The sequence below is a fragment of the Cnephaeus nilssonii genome, assembly GCF_951640355.1.
Source record: "Cnephaeus nilssonii genome assembly, chromosome: 7".
Classification (NCBI taxonomy): domain Eukaryota; kingdom Metazoa; phylum Chordata; class Mammalia; order Chiroptera; family Vespertilionidae; genus Cnephaeus; species Cnephaeus nilssonii.
Genome location: NC_137078.1, coordinates 69,652,817 through 69,678,924, shown reverse-complemented (window position 1 = coordinate 69,678,924; position 26,108 = coordinate 69,652,817). Strand labels below are relative to the sequence as shown.

The following is a 26,108-nucleotide window of genomic DNA, read 5'->3' as shown; positions in this document are numbered from 1 at the left end:
GGCAATAATCTTTCCTCATCCATGAGACTTATTTTGAGATTGTTGTAGAGAAACTTAGTTGTGATTTTTTTTTTCAGTTGCAAGAAAGAACCAACCCAGTCTAACTTAAGTGAGAGTGAATTTGTTGACTTTTGAAACTAAGACCTCTTAGAGGTAGTGATAGCTTAAAGCATAGCTTTATACTCGGGCTCATATAATATAATCAGTTCTCTTGCTCTCCCAATTTCTTTCTTTCTTTTTTTTTTTAAATGTATTTTTATTGATTTCAGAGAGGAAGGGAGAGGAAGAGAGAGATAGAAACATCAATGATGAGAGAGTATCATTGATTGGCTGCCTCCTGCACGCCCACACTGGGGACCGAGCCCGAAACCTGGGCATGTGCCCTGACTGGAATCGAACCTTGGACCCTTTAGTCCGCAGGCTGATGCTCTTTCCACTGAGTCACGCCGACTGGGCCATTTCTTTTTTCTTTTTAAAAAAATATTTTTATTGATTTCAGAGAGAGGAAGAGAGAGGGAGAGATAGAAACATCAATGATGAGAGAAAATCCCTGACCGGCTGCCTCCTGCACCCCACCTCTGGAGATTGCCTGGTATGTGTCCTTGACTGGAATCAAACCTGGGACCCTTCAGTCCTCAGGCTGATGCTCTATCCCCTGAGCCAAACCAGCTAAAGCTGCTCTCTCCATTTCTTGTTTCCACTTCCACTGGGTTTGATCCATTCTCAGATGGATTTTCCCATTATGTTGTCAAGGGGGCTAAAGCATACTTAGCCTCATGTACTTATAATTTCAAATCTAGTGGAGTGTCTCTCTTCTAGCAGTTCCTGGAAAAGTCCTCTAAGATTCAACCTGATTGTACTGGCTTAGCACCATGCCTACCCCTGAAACAATCGTGTGAGGGATGTATATACTGTAGTTTGATTTTTCATGAACTCTGTCCTGGGAGTGGTAGGTGGTAATTCGCCACTGATACCATATGAAGTAGAGGAGAGGGTATCCCCACATGAAAATTCTGCAAGATGGAAAAATGCATTCTGGGGAGGTAAATGTCTGCAGAAGACAGTATAACTTTAAATCACTATTAATTTCAGTAATCAGCCTTTTTGAACAATATGACTCGACATTCTGTAAACAGTCTGAGTACCTTTTAAAATGTCATTGTTTTCAGCACATCTGCCTTCTATCAAATTCTTATTTCCTGCTAATAAATTGGCCTTTGCCTATTATATAAGCCTCTAATATTGGAAGTAAAAAATAAAGCAAAAGAAAAAAAACCCTTGGATATCATATAGTCCCACTTTCTTACTCGTGAAAAAAAAAATCAAATTCACACATCACATCATCAATTGTGCTGGTTGTATAAGTTTCACTTCTGTATTCCTCCTATTATATTAGTCTGCCTCTCATTAAGATTTAAAAAGTTTTTACTGTGGTTCAGAATAGGAGAAGTAAAAGTTTGATTACTGAATCTGTAATGGTGTGTAGACTTTTCATGATCATGTGATCCATAAATGGCCCATTAATATATATATATTTTTTGCCTTCTAGATAATATATATTAATGCTATCTAGATTTAAAAATACTTGTCTTCTGTGCCTCTCAGGCCTATGAAAATGGACACCAGTATTCTATGACTTGCTTGACTTCAACAGTAGTTATTTAACATATGAAATGTTCTATTGTGTGTTTTAGTAGGAAGAGAGCATCATACGTAAAACGTTCTTGCTAGTGCAAATATTTGCAATTATTAATTACATTTTGGTCAACTGAGCTTTCACTAACTTTTAGTAACCCTAATGTTAAGTTGTACTAGTGGCAATATTGTTTAGTGAATCCCAGCTAACATAAAAACATATCCAACATTTTGTGACTGTGTTACTAAGAAAATCATAGAGCTCCAAAACCTTTTCAGGTTTTAAGTTGTAGAAATCCTATCTAATAAAGAGGGAATATGCTAATTGACCCTCACGCCATTGCAAAGATGGTGGCACCCACAGCCAATAAGGAGGGAATATGCTAATTGATGCCCCACTCTCAAAGATGGCAGCACCCATAGTCAATAAGGAGGGAATATGCTAATTGACTACCCCACCCTCAAAGATGGCGGCACCCACAGCCAATAAGGAGGGAATATGCTAATTGACTGTCACACCCTCAAAGATGGCGGTGCCCACAGCCACAAAATGGCGGCACCCAGTCCCCTCAGGCCCGGCCTTGCTGCGCGCCTGCCTCCGGAGTCCCCCAGTCCCCTCAGCCCCCCAGCCACCCAGGTCCGGTCACAGACAAGCCTCGGATGGTGGCTGCCAAGCCTTGTAGGGCCGCCTGAGGCTCAGGTAACCAGGGGCCGGCCAAGGCTTACGCTGCCTGCAGTGGCAGCAGCAGAGGTGTGATGGGGCGTCGCCTTCCCCTGATCGCTGGGTCGCCTCCCACCCCTGAGGGCTCCTGGACTGTGAGAGGGGGCAGGCCGGGCTGAGGGACCCCCCCTCCCCCCAGTTCAGTTCATGAATTTTCATGCACCGGGCCTCTAGTGTTTTATAAATGTAGAATACATGATTTGACATTTGTGAAAATACTTGCCCTAGGTTTTTATTTAGGTGAGATCTACAATGTAGATAAACTTTCATCATCTGTCAGTTCCAGTCATAATGAGACTCATCTACCCAGCTAAAATTATGATTGTTAAAATTCTCTTTTATAACTGTTTGTATTAGGTGACTAATTCCTTCAACTTTTGCTACATAGGGATTTAAGTATGTCAATCAAGTTAAATTAGTGTGATATTTTTAACTTAAAAAAAGGAAAAGCAGCCAAAGCCGGTTTGGCTCAGTGAATAGAGTGTCGGTCTGCGGACTGAAAGGTCCCAGGTTCGATTCTGGTCAAGGACATGTACATTGGTTGCGGGCACATCCCCGGTGGGGTGTGTGCAGGAAGCAGCTGGTCGATGTTTCTCTCTCATCGATGTTTCTAGCTCTCTATCCCTCTTCCTTCCTCTCTGTAAAAAATCAATAAAATATATTTAAAAAAAAAGGAAAAGCAAAGATAGTAATGTAATAATCATATCAAATACCTAGATCTCTCACCTGAGCATTTATATTTTTTATTGCCAAGCAGTGTTTTCATCTGAATATCCAGTAGGATATGACTTTCTAATCTTTCCCTGACCACATTCTTTATCTCTTTTATTTCCCTTTCTCAGTGACATCACTATTCATCTAGTCACTCAAGCTACATACTTGAGATTTTTCTTCCTCTCCTCCTATTCTTCTGTCTTGAAATGTTTCTTGAAATAATTCCCACTTTCCCATTTCCTTTGTCTTATTAACTCTTCCTCATTCTTCAAATCTCACCTTAGACATCATTTCCTCCAGAAGAGGAAGCCCTCTCTACTTTTATGTCCCAAACCTGCACCTGTCAAATCTTATGTAACAGCCTATTATTGTACATGGTCTTATACTTACTGTACTTTATTATAATTGCCTATTTTGTTTGGATTTCTCACTAGATTACTTTTTAAGCATAAGGACTATTTGCTTGTATTGCTTAGCTTATATAATAGAAGAGAAAATAATTGGCTCAATTTTGTTGAAATCTGTCCATATTTTCTTCTGTTTCTTAGTTTTAGCCTTTATCTCTTATCTAAACCACTCTTATAATCTCCTAATAGACTCTCTGCTTTGGGTTTCTTGACCATCCTACCTCCAATCCTGTATAATAAAAGCCTAATATGCTAAGTGTCTGGTTGACCCGTCAGCTCTTCAATCAATCAAAGCATAATATGGTAATGATATGCTAAGGCGCCTCAACCGCTTGCTATGACATGCACTGACCACCAGGGACAGTCGATTCGATCGGTCGACCAGTCGCTATAATGTGCACTGACCATCAGGGGTCAGAAAGCCGACCAGTCGTTATGATGTGCACTGACCACCACAGGGCAGATGCTCCGACCCGTAGGTTAGGTTGCTGCTAGGGTTCAGTCGATCGGGACTGAGCGAGATAGGCTGGACATGCTGGACATGCTCTGGAGCCCTCTTGTGGTCCCTCCCCAGCTGGCCAGCCTCCCACGTCCCTACCCGCCCCGATCGTGCACCTGTGGGGGTCCATTGGCCTTGCCTGCTCCCTCTCGCAATCCGGGACCCCTCGGGGGATGTCCGAGAGCCGCCAGTTTTGGCCAGATCTGCAGGTCAGGCCAAGGGACCTCATGAATTCGTGCATTGGGCCTCTAGTTGATGTATAAAGTACAACTCAGATTCCTTAGGGACTCCCCGTTCCCACTGGATCCAGTTCACTTTTCTGAGTATGTCATAAAGGCTCTTCCTTCCTGGTGTTCCCTTGGCATACTGACCATTCTTCTGCCTTAGCCATCCCCGGTAGTAAACACTGATAACACTGTAAGTATCTTGGTAGCAGTCACAGTATGTTTGCTCTTGTACTCTCAGTGTTCAGCATAGTGCTCTAATCTGCTATTCAGTTTCATCCCTCTTCTCCAGCCAAATGGTGGGTGGGCTTATTACTTCTCACCTCAACATGCCACTACTTTTATTCTCTTTGCCTCTGATCCTGCTGTTCCCCTTTGTGATACGTTTTGCTTTATAAACTTCCACTGATGCTTCAAGTTTCAGTTTAAATACCATCTCCTTTGTCAAACCTTCCCTGAAAGGTTGATTGCTAGTTGCTCTTTCCTATCTACTTCTAGAAACTTTTACTCATTTTATTATGGTCTTTCTTTAAATATGCCTTTTAAAAAAATTTAAACTCCTTCAGGTCAAGAGCTTTGTCTTATTCATTTGGATAGGTTTAAAAATTAATGCACTCATTGCCTAAAACCATAGAATCTCAGTATAGGTTAGTTAGTTGAATAAGTCAGAGTATGTTATAAATATTAAAATATTTCCCATACTTAATTCCCACAAAGTTTATGGAAGACTAGAGGCCATATGTTAAATGTTGAAATAAGGCAAAAGAGCTTCTCAGTGATAGCTTATTTTGAAGACTATAGTAGAAAATTTTATAGACAAAAGGATTTTTAATTCTCACAGGGACATGAGGTTAGTGTGCTGATTTTTCATATTTTGAGTACCTGTTTTTGTTTTCAAGCAGCTCCTTTGAGAATCTGTTGAAGACTAGTAAACTGTGCCCAGGGGGGAAAAAAGTGTATCTATGTATACCATTTTGTACTTATTTCAAGAGTTTCCAGACCCTTGAAAACTAGCCATGAAACCATTTTCAAGAACCCTTGCTCTGAAAGTAAAGTGGCTAAATAGAGAAGTTCTTGGAAGTGAAAATGCAAAACGTACTGAGAAATTGCTTCAGTCACTTAGAGTGGTGGTGGTGAATTATGCTGAGGCAGGAGTTAATATTGGTTTGTCTTCAACCAGCTTCTTCCTTCCTGTCTCTGTCCTTTTAGCAAAAACATCAGGAAGTAAAAGCTACATCCTGTCAAGCTGGTTTGTTATCCTGGTCTTGGGCCAGTAAACAGGATAGGTGATAATAATAATAATTATTATTAGACATTGTGCTCTGCCTGCTTTATATAATTCTTTTATTTAATCATTGAAGTCTTGCTGAAGGGTAAGTAGTTTTATCTCAGTGTTCCAGTTGAGGAATGGGCAAGTCTTTTCTAAGAATCCTCTCCTGATATCCACCTCAGCTAGGAGCACTCAATCTCCTTCTCTCAGAACATTTAACAATACTGGATTCTATTTATTTCCACAGGAGACTCTGAGCTCTGTGTGATAACACAGAATGTCTCTTATTCTATATAATAAAAGTGTAGTATGCAAATTGTCCCCTCGACCAGGAGTTGTCCGGGAGTTTGACCAGGGTGCGGGGCCAGCTGGGGGAAGGGAGGGAGGCCCCAGCCTGCAGCCGCTAGAGACCCTACTAGTGTACGAATTTCGTGTACTGGGCCTCTAGTTTGTAATAAAGCAATACAGTGTATTCCAGAGCATGGGCTTCCAAACCAGTTTGATTCCTGGCATGACTTAGACAAGTTACTTAGTTAATTTTTTGTGCTTCAGTTTCTTAGTTAATTATTTGTGCTTCAGTTGTATAAAGTAAAATGGAAATACGAATAATACCATGTAAAATGCCTAGTACAGTTCTTGGAACATGGTAAATTCTCAATACATGTTAGTAATCATCATCATCCCTAACACCCAGCTCAGCACTTAGACACAGCATTTACTGAATAAGTGCTCAGCAAACATTGGTTGGAGTAGCTGAATGAACACTCTTTCTCTAGTTGAAGAAAGACAGGAACTATATATCCAGGATCTATATTCCTAAATACTATCTATAGACCTCTACCTGAATTATGTTTGAGAGCTGATTTAAAAAATATATATTTAAGGCATACAGTTTGAAATTTTTTAATGTTTTTTGTTTAGTTCAGTTCAAGTACCCTTAGAAACTATTATCTCTGGAGAAAACATTGCTTATAATATTGAATCCGGAGCTCTTTTGTTTGTATAATCCAACCTAATCTGTTTCTGGCCCTGTAAAGATCTGTGGTACTGATACTAGAAGGTCTTAATCATGACTACCTCAAGAATGGTGTTACTGATTGAGTAATTGAAGCATGAGGTTGTAGTGTACATCCTATCTAATAAAAGAGTAATATGCAAATTAACCATTACTCCGCTATACCCACCAGCCACACCCACCAGTCACGCCCACCAGCCAATCAGGAGTGAATATGCAAATAAACCCAACCAAGATGGCTACAGCCACAGAGAGCAGGAGGGTGGCTTTGGTTTCCCCGGCAATGGAGGAAGCCAAGCTTTCCGCCTGCCCTTGCCGGCCTAGGCCTCCACTCAAGGCTACAAAGTTTCAATGATAGAAAATACATAAATCCAAACAGAAATGGTGGCAGCCACGGAGCTGGAAAGAGCAGGAGGCTAGGGTTGCCCCCGGAGATGGAGGAAGTCAAGCTTTCCACACACCCTGGCCAGCCCAGGCCTCCGCTTAAGGCTACCAAGTTTCAATTATAGAAGATACATAAGTCCCAACAGAAATGGCTGCCGCCATGGAGCAAGCAGAAGGCTTGACTCTGCTCTAGGCGACAAAGTTTCAATTGTAGAAGATAAATATATCCCAGATACCAGGGCCTCCGCTTGGGTCGCCAGGGGGCATGGCCGGCCTGTAAACCACCACAGGCCCCTCGCCCAGGCCACCCCACGCCCCAAGGGAACCCTCACGTTGATCCAGGATACCCTTCAGGGCAAACCAGCCAGCCCCCACCCATGCACTAGGCCTCTACCCTATCTAATAAAAGAGTAATATGCAGATTGACCATCACTCCAACACACAAGATGGCTGCCCCCATGTGGTCAAAGATGGCTGCCTCCATGTGGACACAAGATGGCCACCACAAGATGGCCAGCAGGGGAGGGCAGGTGGGAGGGACCAGGCCTGCAAGGGAGGGCAGTTGGGGGCGATCAAGCCTGCAGGGGAGGGCAGTTAGGGGTGACCAAGCCGGCAGAGGAGGGAAGTTGGGGGTGACCAGGCCTGCAGGGAAGGGCAGTTGGGAGGGACCCAGGCCTGCAGGGGAGAGCAGTTGGGGGGGACCAGGCCTGCAGGGGAGGGCAGTTAGGGGTGACCAGGCCTGCAGGGGAGGGCAGTTAGGGGCAAACAGGCTGGCAGGGGAGCAGTTAGCATCAATCAGGCTGGCAGGGGAGTGGTTAGGGGGTGATCAGGCTGGCAGGCAGAAGCGGTTAGGGGCAGTCAGGAAGGCAGGCAGGTGAGCCTTTGGGAGCCAGCAGTCCTGGATTGTGAGAGGGATGTCCCAGATTGGAGAGGGTGCAGGCTGGGCTGAGGGACACTCCCCCCTCTTCCCCCCAGTGCATGAATTTCATGCACCGGGCCTCTAGTTTGGTGATAAGGAGGCAATTTAATTAAGTTTCACATAAAAGTCTGGGTGGGAGGGTGAGGCTATTGCATTTCTCCAGGCTGATTCAGTTTGGAGGGGAGGGCTCTATCCAGGGAAGATGGCATCTGTTGACGGAGTGGGAGAGGGACTTAGCACAGGTACCTGGTGGCTGTCCCTTTAAATCTTTCCTTGGAGTTGCACAACCCAGTCCTCACTTAACTTCAGTCCTCTCTGATCTGCCCCCCCACCTCCACCGGAGCCCAGGGTGAATGTGCTGGCCTTTTAAGAGGGCACCCGGGTTTCTAGAAGACTCTGGATTCTCCCTGGTGGACAGAATCCCCGCTGGTTTTCACAGCCAGATGTTATGCTTTGAAACCATTTAATGAGTTGCTAATAGTAGAGAGTCCTTGGATTATTTTGAATATTTAGACAAGATTATGGAGTAGAGATTTCAGTGATTACATATTCTACAATTGTGTCGCAGATCATTTTCTAAACTTTTTTGTAACTCATAATTCCTTTTAACAAATTTAAAAATTACTCCATTGGTGTTATTTAAAATTAGAAATAATTTTAGTATAAGTAAAAAGCAACCAAAGCATAGGCTCAAAGTCTACTTTTTTTCCTAATTACATGTCATCTTGTACATTTTGCCTTGCAGATCTTAAGATGGTAGAGATATTAGCATCTGCATAATGAAAAATAAAAAAATGAAAGTTTATGTGATCTGAAATGAGTCAGTAAACCTATTTCACAGCAGAGTCAGATTAGAATCCAGCTCTCAGTTTTAGCCCATTTTACTTGTTTCCATAGACCCTCTTGCATCACTGAAAATTACATAATGAGAGTAGCGTGCTTTTTTGTGTTCGGTTACTAGAGAGATTGATTGATAATTGAGCTATTTAAGGTTAAGTGTGCACTAAAGGATTTTTATAAATGAGTCTTAGGATTGAAAAATATATCTTCATGTGTTTCATAACTTTCTATTTTTTAACTGGTTTCTAGTTTTTATTGTTTTACAGTTGGAAAATGTGCTTATGTTTAGGAAAAAAGACATAAAACTGTATCTAGAAAGGACTTTGAAGGTAATTTAATACTGTTTCTCTTAAATGTTGGTATTATATAAAAATTAGTGCAGATGGCTCACTCCCTTCTCCCCATAAACAGAGACTGGGTGAATGGAAGTGAGTTGCGTGAAGTCAAGGTCCTGAGCCTGACTGTCTTTGTGAATAGCTTTTGACTGCTTCATAGTAGGATTATGTGGTTATCAACTTTATACTTTTGAAAGCCTAGCTTGGGCTCTGCTTTTCTTGCTGGTTCAGATACTAGTTTCCACAGAACAGGCAACCTTTGGAACACCAGGGAGCTCTATCCCTGGCCTTTCTTTATGGCTTTGGTGCTCTTGGATTCCTTGGGTTGTACCAGTATCTTGGAGTGAATAGGGCCAGAGAGAGAGTCAAAGATAGAGGGTGTGTAGGATCATTACATTTCCCTTATCTGGAATTTACTAAGGTGAAGGTAATAGCTTTCCTGTCATGACATCCAAGATGAGTAATGCTCTAAGCCAATGGTCTCCAATCAGTACCACTGGTAGTCCGTGAGGTCCAAAAGGTTGGCGACTGCTGCTCTAAGCAAGATGCTCACATACCTTTATTTGGAATATATCTTATGTCTGTCTTATCCACATATGTTGAGCTTCTTAGGAAACTGCATGTAACATTTTTTGTGCAGAATCTTGAAAATAATTAAAATTTTAAATTACTCATATTAAACAGAATGCTTTGCATTGGTTATGCATCCATCATCTTTAAAGTTTTTTGTTTAATAGTGTATGTTATACTACTTGGTTTTTATGATAAAAAGGAATTATGAGACCAGGATTTTACTGGATAAAAGTAGATCAAAAGTTAAATTTGATTTCAGTACTAAGAGAAATTAATGCCTAAAGATTCCCATATCTTATTTGGGAATGGTTTTCAAAATATGTTTGTAGATATTGCCCTTTTCCCCACCCCTCCCACACCCAGAATTATGAAGAGAAATTTGTGTTTTCTAAGCTTCCTTTAGTTTACCCAAACATAGACTGTGTTTGCTTATTAGAGCTGAGAGTCCTTTGTAATGTTTTCCTTTTTCACCAAGTAAGCTTCTTTCTTTTGCTCTCCCATTCATGTGTCTTGGCTGCTTTAAGTTGACTTACTGCCTTCTTGCAGCCCTATTTCATGCACATACACTTGAGCAGACACAGCCAATAAAAGCAGTTAACAGCGGAGCAGAAAGGATTAAGTACAAACACACACAGGTGCCATCTTCCCTGGATAGAGCACTCCCCTCCAAACTGTGTGTGTAATGCTGATCTATGATACTGTGTAATGTTTTCTATTTTTATTATCTACTATGAGAAAGCAGGAGCTGAATTAATATTGTGCTTGTGTAGAATGCCTCTGAGGATATGGGATGGGGGAGGGGGCTAGTTTTTCATGTGACTTATCTCTGACATGCTGCAGCGGGACTGAAAACACTCTTCTGCTCATCATATACAGAGGAGAGAGAAAAATTCCAAGATTGAGCTTGCAGAATTTGTGGGGTATATTTAGATTTTTCTTCCTGTGTTTTTCTGTTTTTCAACTTTGCCTAATTTTATAAGGATTGGTAGTGGGGTATGACCTTTGCATAATAAGTAGGTTGAGGTAAGGGAGAAACGGATTGCCACAATGATTCGTATGATAAGGGACTGTTTAAAATCTCCGAGACATCGTGACCCACATTGCGACCCACCTGAGAAACGGTTAGTGAGCTCCTTGCCCATCTCAAGTGTTTAAAAGTAACAGTATACAAATAGCTTTATTCTTGTGCCTTTTTTCTGCCATACAAATCTTAAGAACATTGTACCTACATATCCAGAACAGTTAAGTTTTGTCTACATTTAAAATCTCACCTCGAAAAGGTGAGAAATATAAATGTAGCATGCAGTTGTCCCTTAAGTATCTTCATCTTCTTTGGTGTAATTGTCTCATTTTTCCTTTATGCTACAGTTTAATGGAGCCTGCACTTATGTTTGGGTTATGTCTGGGATGAAACTGAAATACCATCATGAAGCTCTGAGGGGAAACTTGGCAGTACTAATCTAGAGGATTTCTTTAACGCCATCCTCCCTTCTTCATGTTGCCTTCTTTTACCTTCCCCCTACCCCACCCCAAAAATGTATTACTGCAGAATCCTATTGCTTTTTCTCTCATTTTGTAGAAAAGAAAGTGAAGGGGGCCGTGTGTGTGTGTGTGTGTGTGTGTGTGTGTGTGTGTGTGTGTGTGTGTGTGATTTCAGTACAAACAGCAGTTAAATTGATAACATCAAAAGAAATAGCTTTATTTTGTAATTCTGAACCTAAGATTGCTTAGGATTCATTCATTAAGAATCCAGCTCTGATAGATCATGTACAAATTAATTTTTTTCTTATTTTTCTATCATGTACGAATTTAGATAATGATGTTTCAAAGTAAAAGGGGATCCTAGCTTGTTCGATCTGAAGAGTAGAAAGATAAATGCTACTGTGATTCTTTTTTCACTTAGCATACATTGTTTATATATTTGATCAGTTGGAAATTATCAGTGATCTAAAATAGCTTTTTTTTTTAGCAGATGTATTTTATAGAGCAAGTGGCCCATGTATTGGCGATTATTTCCATTTTCTCTATATTTCATTCTAAAATTGGTACACACTAGTGATTTAAGGGGACATTAACACTTCAGTAAATGTCCTTTTCCTTAATATTGTTGGCTGTTTCTATTAGCCATTTTCATTTGATTTAACAGTGGCGCTCAAGGGTTAAGCTTACAAAGCTGATGCAACCCCTCCTTTTCTTTACCAGCAATTTTCATTGGACAGCATTTCCATAGCAACAGTGAGATCACTGAAACCTGAGTGTTTCATTGATTATTTTTCTCTTCCTTTTTTAATCTATTCTCTTTTCACCACATTTTAGTGAGAAAGCGATTTTTTTTAACAAACAGAGCTTATATTTATTTGTTCCATAAATAATTAAAAGAGGGTAGAAAAATCTGCCCTTCATTTAAAAATTGAATGTTTCACTATGTATTTAAAAAGCGATTCAGGATTAGGAAGCTGGATAACCATACCGGCTGTAGCTGATGTTCTCAAATATTCTTGCATTGTTTGCTGGTCTTCTAGGGAAAAGAATAATGTGGAACAGGACCTTAAGGAGAAAGAAGATACTCTTAAACAGAGGACAAGCGAGGTTCAGGTATGTGAGCTATGAAATTCAGTATTCCATTTCCGATATAGGAGAATATATTTTAAATGTATAGGGTCATTTACTATGTGATGGTTGTGGTGTTGGTGAATAGATCAAGTAATGCCTATTATATATGTGATATAAATAGTTGTCCTTTATAAAATGATTGTTTTTCTCTGAATTCTGGCCTGCAGAGATCACACTGCAATGAGAAAGCAGTATTTTTCAGCATAAATTTCTAGTTTTGAAAGTATTTTAAAGATAATATTTAAGTGCATATTATACTATTAAAGATAAGTTTTAATGACTTACGATATAAATATTATTACACCAATAAAATTAAACGAGTGAAATTGTCATCAACATCGTCATCATCTTGAAAACGCAAATTGCTTTTTCAAAGATGTGAGATTTTGTTAGCTAGGAGACCTAGTATTTTAAAGGAGTGTTTTGCATAATACTGGTAGGGTGGGAAATTACATGGAATAATTTAAAATAGTATTTTTATAAGTTGCTTAGTAGCCACAATATCTTAAACTGTCATAAAGAGATTTAATTCATTTTCAGTAAATGCTATGTTAAGTAATTTCATTTTACAAATAAAATAGAAAAGACAAACCTCAGTTTCTGATTGGGAAATGACACAAAAAGGGGTATTTCAAACATTAAAAATACAGAAAATTGGGCAGTGTTGCAGTGAGAACAGTAAGCATTGCATGTGACCATGTTACTGGGGCATCATTTCCTGAATGCTGCACCAGTACATACAGGAGGTTGGGTGTGAAAACACTGGTAGCAGTTGCCAGTAACAGCTCATAGATAGGCATTTCTTAACATGTTACTTGTATGTTGGATTTCCCTGTTTATCTCAGTTTTAAATAGGTAAAAGCTCTAAATGGTTAGATTCATTGATTTGTTCTGATGTGGGACATTCACCAGAGATTTTTACCAGATGGACTCTGATAGGGTGGGGAGAATGATTTATTGAGGGATTGACGAAGAGGCCACAGAGACTTCTCTCTTATTTATTTATTTATTTATTTATTTATTTATTTATTTATTTATTTATTTTAGACGTGGGAGAGAGAAGGAGAGAGATAGAGGGGAAAACATTGATTTTTGTTGTTCTATTTATTTATGCACTCATTGGTTGATTCTTGTCTGTGCCCTGACTGGGGATCGAACCTGCAACCTTGGTTTATTAAGACGATGCTCTAACCAACTGAGTTACCTGGCCAGGGCCCAGTGAGACTTCTTGTTGGAAGTTGATGTTCATATTGGAAGCCTACATTTATTATATGCACTGGGATTTTCCCAAACATGATGCAGAAGTCAAGAGATCATCACTAATGTTTTTTCTCTTTGGGGTAATGAGAATGGGGGGTTACCTCAATTACATTATTTTTGAGCTTATTAAGAAATGCAAAAGAGTCGTAGACTTCAACAGTTATTGCTAAAATAGTTTAAGGATATAAGATAAAACAATCTACAAAAGTTTTCTCAATCTGAAGAAATAGATATAGTTTCTGATATAATCTTGGACAGTTTCTAAAGTTAACCAGATAATGTTTCAAAGTACAAAGTTTTTTATGATAGATAATATTTTGTTATTTGTATCTGTCTACATGTTGGTTTTCCCTACTAGATCTTTTGAGGATGTGAATTTAAATAGCCAGTTTGAACTAAGATTTTGTTCCTTTTAGGTTAAATGGGCTACCCTCTATAATAAAAGCCTAATATGCTAATTGTCCAGTTGTCTGGTCGTCCAATCAATCAAATGTAATATGCTAATGATATGCTAAGGCCGCTCAACCGCTCGCTATGATGTGCAGTGACCACCAGGGGGCAGACGCAAAATACTTGCTGCTGGGGTCTGGCCGATTGGGACTGAGTGGGACTGAGCGAGACAGGCTGGACATGCCCTGGAGCCCTTCCACGTTTCCTCCCCTGCTGGCCAACCTCCTGTGTCCCTCCCCAGCCCCGATTGTGCACCGGTGGGGTCCCTTGGCCTTGCCTGCGCCCTCTCTCAATCTGGAACCCCTTGGGGGATGCCAGAGAGCTGATTTTGGCTTGATCCCGCAGGCCAGGCTGAGGGACCCCACTGGTGCATGAATTCCTGAACCAGGTCTTCAGTCCTTGAATATTTGATTTCTTATCATTGTAGTTTTGTTGTCAGTCAAAATTTCTTCATGATTTGCTTATCCTTCATTACTTAGTGGTGACGGTAAGGTATATGTTAAATCTTAAGTTTTGTTAAATCCAGATGTATGATTAGCATAGGAAGTCTAAACTGTTGAATTTTTGCATTGGGTGCTATAAATAAAAGGCATCTTTGGAGCATGGCTGGAACAGACCAAGTTGTTTGTAATGGTCAAACATAAGTTCACTGAAAAAGAACGGTGGATTAAAACTTTGCATTAGTAGCCTAACCCATGTAGCTCAATGGTTAAGCATCTACCCATGAACCAAGAGGTCACTGGTTCCATTCCTGGTCAGGGCACATGCTTAGGTTGCAGGCTCCATCCCCAGTAGAGGGCATGCAAGAGACAGCTGATCAGTGATTCTCTCTCATCATTGATATTTCTATCTCTCTCGCCCTAACTTTGCATTAGTAGATTCATTACTTATTCTATTCCAATACAGGTATTATCCCTGGTAATGAGACACTAGACTAAGATGACATGGATATTTGACATGTAGAAATAATTAAAACTTTTCATTTTAATGATCGTTTTCAATTTTCTGAAGCACAAGACAACTTATTAGAAGTGGTAATATGTAGAGTTCATTACCTATTGAATTAACTCTGATTTACCCATTGGTAATGAGGTACAGACTAGTGATAACATGGATAATTAAAATCTGTAAGTAATTACAACTCCTAGTTCTTATTTTTTAATTTCTCTGGCAAAAGGCAGTTTACTGGAGCTGTTTGTTTATCAGTAGCAGAATAAAATAGTGAACTCTGCTTCTTTATGACCCAACTTTTCTAATGAAGATGCTAATGAGAAATGCCAACATGAAGGCCTCAGGGGAGAAGTAGGGAATTTTTACCTATCAGTGAGTATCTGCCTAATCCAAAATCCAAACTTGACTTTTCTGAGTGTTCTTGCTTTTCTCCATATGTAGAGTCACAGATAATCATTATATGAGCTCATATCTTAAACCAAACTTTCAAAGCCTCTTTAATGTGTGACCAATGTGCCAAAAGACTATTTTTGTCTGTTTTGGATTTATACAGTCTTCCTAATTCAGTAAAATTAGAAAATCTACTATATAATTAAATATTTGTTTCCTGTCTGTAGTCCTATGAACTACATATTGAAAACTTTCAGTTCAAGATTTTTTTCTTGAAAACCAAGCCAACTTCAAATTTAATTTAATGAGATGACCACTCTTAACACATGTGAGGTACACTGTTAGTTTATCAAATTCTGTGGAGAAATTAGGCCCAAAGTGATCCAAGGGGGAAAAGCTATATAAAAGGTCATTGTATCTCAAATGTTTGTTTATGGTTTGGGCTTTTTTTGTTGTTGTTAAGAGGAGAGGTAGACCCACATTTTTTTTTGGTTCTTCCTAGGTTTTTGATCCTAAGTAAATAACTTAACTATTCTATACATGAGTTTTCTCTTCTGTAACATGGGATAATAAAAATACCAAACATTTAGAGTTGCTGTAAGAATAAAAGGAGATAATGCAGGTAAAGTGTCTCCCAGAATAATTGGCACCAGGTAGAACTTAAGTAGATGTTCTGATTAGTAGTAGTATTACGTAGTGTACTGTCGTCTCCTTATTACCCTCCCTTCATTGTCAAGCTCCACATCGGACTATCTGCACTTAGAACTCACCAATTTGAAAATACCTTTATTTATTCCTTTATTTTTGCTATTGCTGTCACTTTAGCTGCCAACCTACTTTTTTCTATTTTTGTTGCTGTGTGTGGCCATTTTTCCCCCTTTCTAGCCTTTCAGTAATCCTATTTAGTCTGCTGTGCTTTAATTTTTTTGCTCAGGACCAGCAACAATTTTAAGGTCATATCCACTGGTTACTGCTTTCTTGGATTCATTCTCCTAGATATTCTCCTACCTCTCTGACCCTTCGCTTCTGTTGTCTTTGTCAGGAACTGACATACTTTTTCTTCCCCCACTTCCTTCTTTTTCTACTAGTATACCCCTTACCATCCATATACTGATGACTCCCAAGTATTTATCTAGCCCTCTGTTCTCCTGAGTACCAGAATCATCTCTCAACTTAGGCATTTTGGTGTTTATCATTTCAAGGTCACTATGTCTAAAATGAGTTCCATCTTGTTGGGGGGGGGAAAGGCTTCAATTTTGAACTTTCCTATTTCTGCCAGTGCTTTTCTTTCTCACTACTGCCCCTCGTATCACCCAACATGTAAAAATTTAAGTGCTTACCCCATCCTCTTGCCTTTCTTCCTAAACTAACTTTATTTTTAATATTATTATTTTTAATCCTGAGCATATGTTCATTGATTATAGAGAGAAGGGAGGGAGAGAGAGGGACAGAGGGAGGGCGGGGGGAGGAGAGAGGAGGGAGGAAGGGAGGGAGGGAGGGAGAGAGAGACAGACAGACAGACAGACATTGATCTGTTGCCTCTGGTATGCGCCCTGACCAGGGATTGAAACCTAGGTATGTGCCCTTACTGGGAATTGAACCTGCAACCTTTTTTGGTGAATAGCACAATGCTCCAACCAACTGAGCTACCTGTCAGGAGGGCAGCCAATCAATGTTTCTCTCTCACATTGATCTCTCTGTCTCTTTCTCCTTTCCTCTCTCTAAAATTAATTTTTTAAAAACATTGTTAAATGGATGTAATTTTAAGGAAGCTATTGGCAATAGAAATCAATAAACCTCAATTTTGTGCATGAAATTAAAAACAGGTCAAGACCCACTCAGAATCTACAGATAGGTTTGGTAGCACAGTACATCATGAAGAGTCAGACTTTTTCAGTGTTCGTATTACCCTCATGCAAAAGAGGCTCTTAATTATTTATACTTTATCAGTAAAAGTTCAATAATTCATAGTAACTGTCCATGTTTTTTTTATTGTAATTCAGAAATTGACTTATTTTGGGTGGAAATAAAATTAGATACATGAGCTCAACATTCTTTTTCTAGTGATAACGCTCTTAGAACATGCTGGGAAGCATATGATTGGGAAATAAAGTCAAGCTGTTAGTGAGATTTTCTAGCACCCACCCTAGTTTAATAGACTCCTTTTCTGTTTGTTCCTTGACTTAAACATCTTGCTATACAATTGGTACTTTTTTATATTAAGAATACTTCTGTAACTTTTGTTTTGAGAATTAGGCCAACATAATGAATGTATTTAATTATTTTTAGTTTTGGTTTAGTCTAGAATTTTTTAACCAGTTAAATATAAATAAGTGTATTATCCATAAATTATTGTCCTTTTTGTTGATTTTATACTCTGTATTTTACATGAAGCAAATGCAAACATATTCATGTTGATAATATTTCATAGGTTTAGTACTTAAGTTACTTTTTTCAGTTATACAACTGACTTAGGTTGTAAAATGAATAATTTTACTCTTTAATATAACTACGAGTTTTTATGTATTTTTTTAAATTTTATTTTCTGTACCCCTGTAGTACTTCATGGGGTGTGGAGGAATGGGGATGAGTTTATCATGTTCAGTAACTTATATAATTTATAGAAAACAAGACATGTGCCCTGACCAGGAATTGAACCAGTGACTTCCTGGTTCATAGGTCAACATTCAACCACTGAGCCACACCAGCCGGGTTGAACATTTTTAATTAAAGGAAAAGAAAAAAAATTTTTTCCCGGTATTCCTAAAAACTGCTTTTTAGGCCAGCATATCTTTATGTACAAACTATATGATTTATATATTTTACTATATATCTGTAATATGTATAATAATACAATAAGGCATTCAGAATTAGTGGCATTTTTAAAAAATACTTAATTATAAGACTTTTTCAAACTATTGTAGTTACTCAAGCTACTGTGTTGAAGTGAAGCAGTTATTCTGCCTTCCTGAAGAGTAAGAATAGCCCATAATATAATGTATAAAAGAAATATATAAACTTAAAAACTCAAGAAAGGTATATGCCACAGTGACATGCTAAAGCAGTAAAGATTTTTTCCATATAATGGAAATTTTAAATGTCAGATCAGTCTTAGTCTACACACTATAAAAATCATGAATAGAAATTTTGATTATTTTAATCTAACAAAGGGCATTTTATCAATAGATTAGTTTGAGGCTAGTATTAATATTTAGCCATAGGTTGAATAGAGAGTGCAACTTTTCACAGTATGTTAAAAGATCAAGTCCTTTCTTTCTGTCAACCTCAGGCACACTTCCTAATAGTTTCTCCCAGATACTAAAATCCTTATGATAGTTATCAATCATTTCTTAATTATTCTTTGGAATGTGCTAGGCATTGCATTAGATTGTGGAAACTCAAAGAGAGATGAGGGGTTGGCTTTGTCCTTCAGCAATCTTACCTAATAACAGACAAACATGTAAATTGGCCGTACCTCTGCTACGCCCACCAGCCAATCAGGAGTGATATGCAAATCAACCCAACAAAGATGTTGGTTAATTTGCATACACAGGTGCTGAGCTATCAGGGGCGGGCGGGATGCTTGTGTCGTCGCCATGGCAACAACACAGGTGTTCCACCCCACCCCTGGTCTCTCAGGGCCTCTGGGCAGGGTAGGAAGGTGAGGCCAGAGCGGAAAGAGGCAGCTCCAGGACTGGGCCGGAGTTGAAAGGTGATGCTGGCAGCCAGGGAAAGGAAGGCCCATTCTAGCACGAATCTTCGTGCATCGGGCTTCTAGTCCTATATAATAAAGAGGAAATATGCTAATTGACCCTCACACCATCGCAAAGTTGGCGGTGCCAATAAGGAGGGAATATGCTAATTGATTGCCCCGCCCTCAAAGATGGCAGCGCCCACAGCCAATAAGGAGGGAATATGCTAATTTACTGCCACGCCCTCAAAGATGGCGGTGCCCACAGCCACAAGGTGGCGGCGCCCAGTCCCCTCAGCCCTGCCAGGGCGGCAGCCATGATGCCTCTGGAGTCCCCCAGTCCCCTCAGTCCCCTAGCTGCCACGGCCAGCCCAAGGCGCAGGCAAGCTTCAGATGGTGGCTGCCCAGCCGCCCAGGGCTGCCTGAGGCTCAGGTAACAAGGCTGGCCGAGGCTTGCACTGCCGGCAGTGGCAGCAGCAGAGGTGTGATGGGGCGTCGCCTTCCCCTGATCGCTGGGTTGCCTCCTGCCCCTGAGGGCTCCCAGACTGTGAGAGGGCGCAGGCCGGGCTGAGGGACCCCCCTCCAATGCATGAATTTTCATGCACCCAGCCTCTAGTTTATAATATAATGTACTAAGTGTGATAATAGAGGTTAGGTACAAACCACTATAAGAGCATAGGTAAAAGAAGCTCAAGGTGGGTCAGAGGAGATTAAATTTGGCTGGGCCTTTAAGAGTCATTAGTGAGTTACCAGATAGCAATGGTAAGAAAGGCCTTTGAGGCAGAGGAAATGGCTTAGAAAAGGAAGAGGGTCTTTTGAGGATGTGCACAGGTGAATGTAAGGAAAAGAAGGTAGTAGAAGAAGGTAGTTTGGGGCTTAGATTTGAAGGTTCTGATGTGTTTTGTAACCAGTTTTACTTTATTCTACAGATGAGGGGGAACCATCATATATTTTTGAAATAGCTAAGTGATTAAAGAGCACTCCTATCTGATAAATTATTTTTTAAAAAATGAAGTTGGACATATGGAATAAGAAGAAACAAAAGCTGAAAAATAATTATATGTTTATTGTATTTATTGCATGTCTTTTTTGAGAGCCATTGCAAGGTACATATATAAAACAGTATGTCTGTATTTGAGTATGAATCAGTTAACAGTGTAGGTTAGGTTAAAAATTTAGGCATGACTAGTTGGTTTGGCTCAGTGGATAGAGCGTCAGCCTGTGGACTGAAGGGTCCTGGGTTCAATTCCGGTCAAGGGCATGTACCTTGGTTGCAGGCTCCAGGGCAAGTGCAGGAGGCAACCAATCGATGTTTCTCTCACATTGATATTTCTCTCTGTCTTGCCCTCTCTCTTCCACTCTCTTTAAAAATTAATGGAAAATTACCCTCGGGTGAGGATTAAAAATAAAAATGATGTTGAAAAACAAACAGATAAATAATAAAATAATTTTTTAAAAAAATTTAGGCATGAGAAAAATTTAGGTGGTGCTGGTAAATTAACGATAAAGTACAGAGCTCACCATTATGAATCTGCAATAGACTTATGAAATGCTAGCACTAGGCAAGTCTTTCATGATGATCATCATTGGCTGGCATTTTTATTTTTTGAAGCTAGTTAAAATTTTTTTTTACAAGGAACATTTGAAACAACAAAAAAGAGAAAATCTCCAAATCACCTATATTGAACAGAACACTAAAGTGTTCCCTCCATATCCATCCTGGTCCTCCACTACTTAGAACTTTGGCCATTGTCTTCAAATGGAGAGTGAAGAATATGCTTCAGACTTCACTCAGAGCAGGAGAAGCTGCTGGACATGACACTGGAACTTTCACTGGCGGGTGCAATAGTATCATCCAAGGCAACTTCAGCCTGGGCTTTCTCATCTCTCAAAGCTTCCTCATAACAGTATGGGAAAGAAGTGGGGTCAGTCCCACTGATTTTGGCAAAAACTTCAGGACTTTCATCTTGCTAGTCTCAGCCTGGGCTCTTGGACCCAGCAGGAACTCATAGTGTGGATGATCACTGTTGGGCACCTGCTGGTACTCCAGGTACTTGTCAGTGATGAGCTTCTTGGGCTACCCATAGATGAAATTCTTCCTCCCAGCATGCACCCCAATCATATTCAGCACTTCCCAGATTTTCTCCTCAGGGACACAGTTACCCTTCATAAGGATTTTGCCCAAGTGAAGTTATCAGGAAGCCAGTCTTAGGCATGCCCTGGTCATCACTCAGCATCCCATCGTAGGTGAGATCTAGTAATTTGATGAGCACATAGAAATGGCTGGTGGGGTCCACTTCCTTCACTTCGATGCTAAAGACAATCTCCATGCACTCACAGACTTTGTTGAAGATCACAGAGAAGTGATCCTTGTGTTCTTTGATGACATTCTTCAGCATTTCTGCCTTTGTGATATGGGTATCTTTGTTACATACTTGATACTCAGTGCACCAATTCAGACACCTTATTTTTTAGCAGTTCAGTGAACAAGAACTCGGGATTTGGTGGAACCTGCGAGGTGCTTGGATCCTCCTCTTGGCTGCTAGAGCCCTCATTTGATTTGCTCGAAGGAGTGACTGTGATGGCAGTGGAGGAGGAGCAGGTTCTCTGGGAACTCTGGAGAAGACTCAGTGTCCCAGTGGCAGGCACCTCCTCTGGAGAGCCCAGGATCAAAGAAGAGAGAAGAGGAGGAGGAGGTGGGGTGGCTTCGTCCTCCTCAGCTATGGGAGCCTGCATACCTACCAGGCCCTGTGCCTCTCTTGGGGCCTGAAGGTCTTCCTTAAGCTTGCAGCTCTTACTCTTCTGACCATGAGGCATGACTTGTGTTGGGGCCATTTGACAGGAGGGTGGGCAATTGGGACCCACTGATAGGCCTCCTCTTTAGAGGTGCTCTCAGTTGTCACTGGGCTGTTTTCTTTGTTGGCCTATCTCCTAAGATCTTGATGCTTGGCAGCACCTGGGACTCCTTCCTCTGCTGATCTGATGTCACATCGCTGCCACTAAGCTTCACCTTCTTCAGACTTCTTGGTGATTGGCAGAGTCTGGGACTCCTTACCTTGTTGACCTGATTCTGGTCATCTCAGTTGAAGCCTTATCTCCATGAGACTCCAAAAGTCAGAGTTGGAAAACACTATATCCAAGGATCGTGCGTAGGGCCTCCTTGGGCTGAAAGCAGGCCCAGAACAGGATGAGGCTTGTTCTCTTCTGTAGTGGGAAGTCAGTTCAGTTGTTCCACCGGATCATCACTTTGACTCCCGGAACTGCCTGAGCCCTCTCCCTTGGCAAATCTGACTCTGCTTCCCTCTAATTAAGGCGGTCACTTCCAGGTTCCCAGATTTGGAAATGAGGGGGGAGGGTTACTTATCCTGACAGCCCTGCAAAGGGTCTCCCAGGAATGACATTAGGGGTGGAGTGGGATTCTATGGGGTTCACACTATTCTGTGGTGGGTGGACCCCTCAGTCCTCATTCATGAAGGTTTTCATCTCAGATCCTGACTGTGTGCTGGCCCTTTCGAAGAAAAATTTTAAAGAGAGCAGAATGATAGTTATAATTTAGATTTAGTTAGTTGGCAGAGAAAATATAGGATGAAAAGCAATTATAAAAAGCATTGATCAGTGTTTTATTTAATCACAGAAGCATCTACGTTTACAGGCATACCTCCTTTTATTATGCTTTGTAGGTATTGCTTTTTTTTTTTACAATTTGAAGGTTTGTAGCAACCCTGCATTGAGCAATTCTATTGGTGCCATTTTTCCAACAAGCTCAGATGATGGTTAGAATTTTTTAGCAATACAAGTATTTTTGAATTAAGGTATACACATTGTTAGGAGATAATGCTATTGCACACTTAATAGACTACAGTATAGTAGTAACATAACTTTTATATGCACTGAGAAACCAAAAAAAAAAAAAATGATGTGACTCGCTTTATTGCAATATTTGCTTTATTGCAGTTGTCTGGACCGAACCTGCAATATTTTCAAGGTATGCCTGTATTTGAAAAATAGTGGCACACATGTGTGAGACATTTAGTCTAGTATATAGCATAGTGGTTAAGAGCTGATTCTGGACCTAGTTTGAATCCATCACTTGCTAACAAACTTTGAACAAGTTACTTGCTCACGTATGCCTTCGTTTTCTCATCTGTAAAATGAATAATAATTGTACCTACTTTGTATATCTGTCATATAGATTATAAATTAGTTAATATACATAAAAAGTCTGGAAGAGTACCTAGCACATTGTAAGCACTATTGAAAGTGTTTGCAGGAGATTAAAAATGGCAATGGAGTAAGTGGAAGCTACACTGATACTGTCCCAGGACCAAACTGGAAATACAACTAAAATACTGAAAAAACTACCCTGAAAAATAAACTGAAGACTAGCTGGAGAGAACCCTGATAACCAAGGATGGAAAGTGGAGACCACATAGAGAATGGTAGGAAGTGTGGAGGCACAAAAGAGCTGGCCAGGATTCCACAGACAGCAGCTGAGTATATGGAGGGATATCTCAGCCGTGAGGAGTTCACACTGAGAACTCTGGAGTCTAAACCCCAGTCCAGAGAACCAGAACTGAGAAAGGACCCCCACAGAACATCTGGCTGTGAAAAGCAACAGTTGCTGTCTGCCAGCCAGAGATGGCTGGGTATGCAGGCACCTTCTTAAAGGGCCAATGCACAAAACTTCATGTGCAGCCACTTACCTTGGGATCCAGCACAGGGAGGGCAGAGTGGACTGGAGCTGTGTGAGGAGAGTCCAGGGTTGGGGGCTCTAGGGTTGAGCTCAGAAGGAAGTCACTCAGTTTTTCTGTGCTGAGTCATTCCCTCTTGCTACAGAGGATGTCTTTCTCCAGTGGACCTTTGCTATCCAGAAGGTTTTTGACTGGGGAGAAGACAGTTGCCCCCACCCTGTTGGAAGCCCTCTTGCCCCACCCTGTGGTCTATAGCCTGAGGCAAATTACATCTCTGAGAATAACAGTCAGACTTCAGGCATAGGTGGATCTCTGGAGGCTTTGAGTCTTTGCCTGATTTCCTTTTGGGCTTGGGGTTAGGGAAAGCAGAGCCTGGTGTACATCTTGGTCCTTTCCAAAGGCACCCAGCCCCAGCAGGGGGAGCCACAGCTGTGGATTGCTGATAGCTCCAAAGAGAGGACTCAGGGCCAGTCAGAAACAGCATCTGACATGGTCCTGCATTAGAGATTGGGAGTTGTAGCAGATCTACCTAATACATAGACACAAACCCAAATAGGCAGCCAAAATGGGGAGACAAAGAAACAACCCCCAAATGAAAGAATAAGAGAATTTTCCAGAAGAAGATGTAAATGACATGGAGATAAGAAATTTATTAGGTATAGAGTTTAGAATAATGATGTCAAAGATGCTCAACTGCATGAGAAAAGATATAGTAACTATGAAAAAAGACTAGTCAAAAATAATGACATAGCACTAATAAATAATACATTGAAAGGAATACACAGCAGATTAGGGAAAGCCAGGGATCAGATCAGTGAATTAGAAAACAGGGTAGGAAAAAATCAGAGAACCAAAAAGAAAAAACAATTAAAAAACAGGAGGACAGCTTAAGGGAGCTGTGGGACAACATGAAATGTAACAATATTTGCATAATGGGTGTGCCAGAAGGAGAAGAAAGTGAGCTAGGGATAGAGAACATGTTTGAAGATAAAACATAACCCAATTATATGCTGTCTACAAGAGGCCCACCTCAGAACAAAAGACTCACACAGGATGAGAGTGAAGGGATGGAAAACATTTTTCCATGCAAATGGAAATGGAAAAAAAGCTGGGGTAGCAATACTCATCTGACAAAATAGACTTCAAAATGAACGCCATCACAAGAGACCACACAGGTCACTACATAATACTAAAGGGATTGATCCAACAAGAGGATTTAACCCTGGTAAATATATATGCACCCAATATAGGAGCACCTAAATATATAAAAAAAACTTCTAGAATTTGACAGCAATACAGTCACAGTAGGAGACTTTAACACCCTGCTGACTTCACTGGATAGATCTTCCAGGCAAAAATTTAACAAGGAAACAGTGACTCTAAATGACACACTGGATCAGATGGATTTAATTGACATTTATAGAACATTTCACCCCAAAGCTGCAGAATATACATTCTTCTCAAGTGCACATGGGTCATTCTCAAAGATAGACCACATGTTAGGACACAAAATAAGTCTCTACAAGTTCAAGAAGACTGAAATAATATCAAGCATCTTAGATCACAATGGAATGAGATTAGAAATCAACTACAATAAAAACACTCAAAAACATTCAAACACATGGAGGCTAAATAGCATGTTATTAAACAAGGAGTGGGGTTATCAGTGAGGTTAAGAAATAAATAAAAAACTTGCAAACAAATGAAAACACACACACACACAAAAATATCTGGGACACAGCAAAAAAAGTCCTGAGAGGGAAGTTCATAGCACTACAGGCCTATGTTTAAAAAAAACACAAGAAAAATTAATAATAATAAACTATTTGATCCTACAACTTAAAGAATTAGAAAGAGGATAACAAGTTAGGCAAATTTTATGGTATATAAATTATACCCTTTGGTGTATGGGATGATGGTCAACCAACTGAGCCACACTGATAAGGGCTTGTAAATTATACCTTAATAAAGTTTTAAAAAATAATTATTTTGCCCTAGCTGGTTTGGCTCAGTGGATAGAGCGTTGGCCTGCGGACCAAAGGGTCCCAGGTTCGATTCCGGTCAAGGGCACATGCCTGGGGTTGCGGGCTCGATCCCCAGTAGGGGGCGTGCAGGAGGTAGCCAATCAATGATTCTCATCATTGATGTTTCTATCTCTCTCTCCCTTCCTCTCTGAAATCAATAAAAATATATTTTTAAGAAAAATAATTATTTTATGCCAACACAGATGAATCTTGAAAATATGCTAAGCAATAAAGAAGCCAGTCACAAAACCCACATATTGTATGATTTCATTTGGAGTGATCAGGAGGGAAATGGGAGTGACTTGCTAATATTTGGGGTTTCTTTTTGAGGTGATGAAAATGTTCTAAAATTGTTTTGATGATGATGGTTACACAGTTGTGTAAATATACTAAAAACAATTGAATTGTATACTTTAAATGGGTGAATTATGTGGCATGTACGTTATCTCAATAAAACTGTTACAGGAAGTAAATAAAATTATATGCTCTATATGAAGGAGAA

General features: G+C 40.2%; 1 protein-coding gene and 1 pseudogene across 3 annotated transcripts in view; one reads left to right on the top strand and one right to left on the bottom strand.

The window, feature by feature from the left end:
• EPS15 (epidermal growth factor receptor pathway substrate 15) overlaps nucleotides 1-26,108 on the top strand; it is a 121,855-nt gene that overhangs the window by 52,986 nt on the left and 42,761 nt on the right. For both annotated transcript variants that reach the window (XM_079776933.1, XM_079776934.1), the window contains exon 12: nucleotides 12,059-12,131. In XM_079776933.1, coding sequence (XP_079633059.1) covers nucleotides 12,059-12,131 — 73 coding nt within the window. The remainder of the gene's footprint in view (nucleotides 1-12,058; nucleotides 12,132-26,108) is intronic.
• LOC307103042 (putative MAGE domain-containing protein MAGEA13P) lies at nucleotides 20,679-22,000 on the bottom strand (annotated as a pseudogene). The gene has a single exon. The product of its transcript is annotated as a putative MAGE domain-containing protein MAGEA13P (transcript).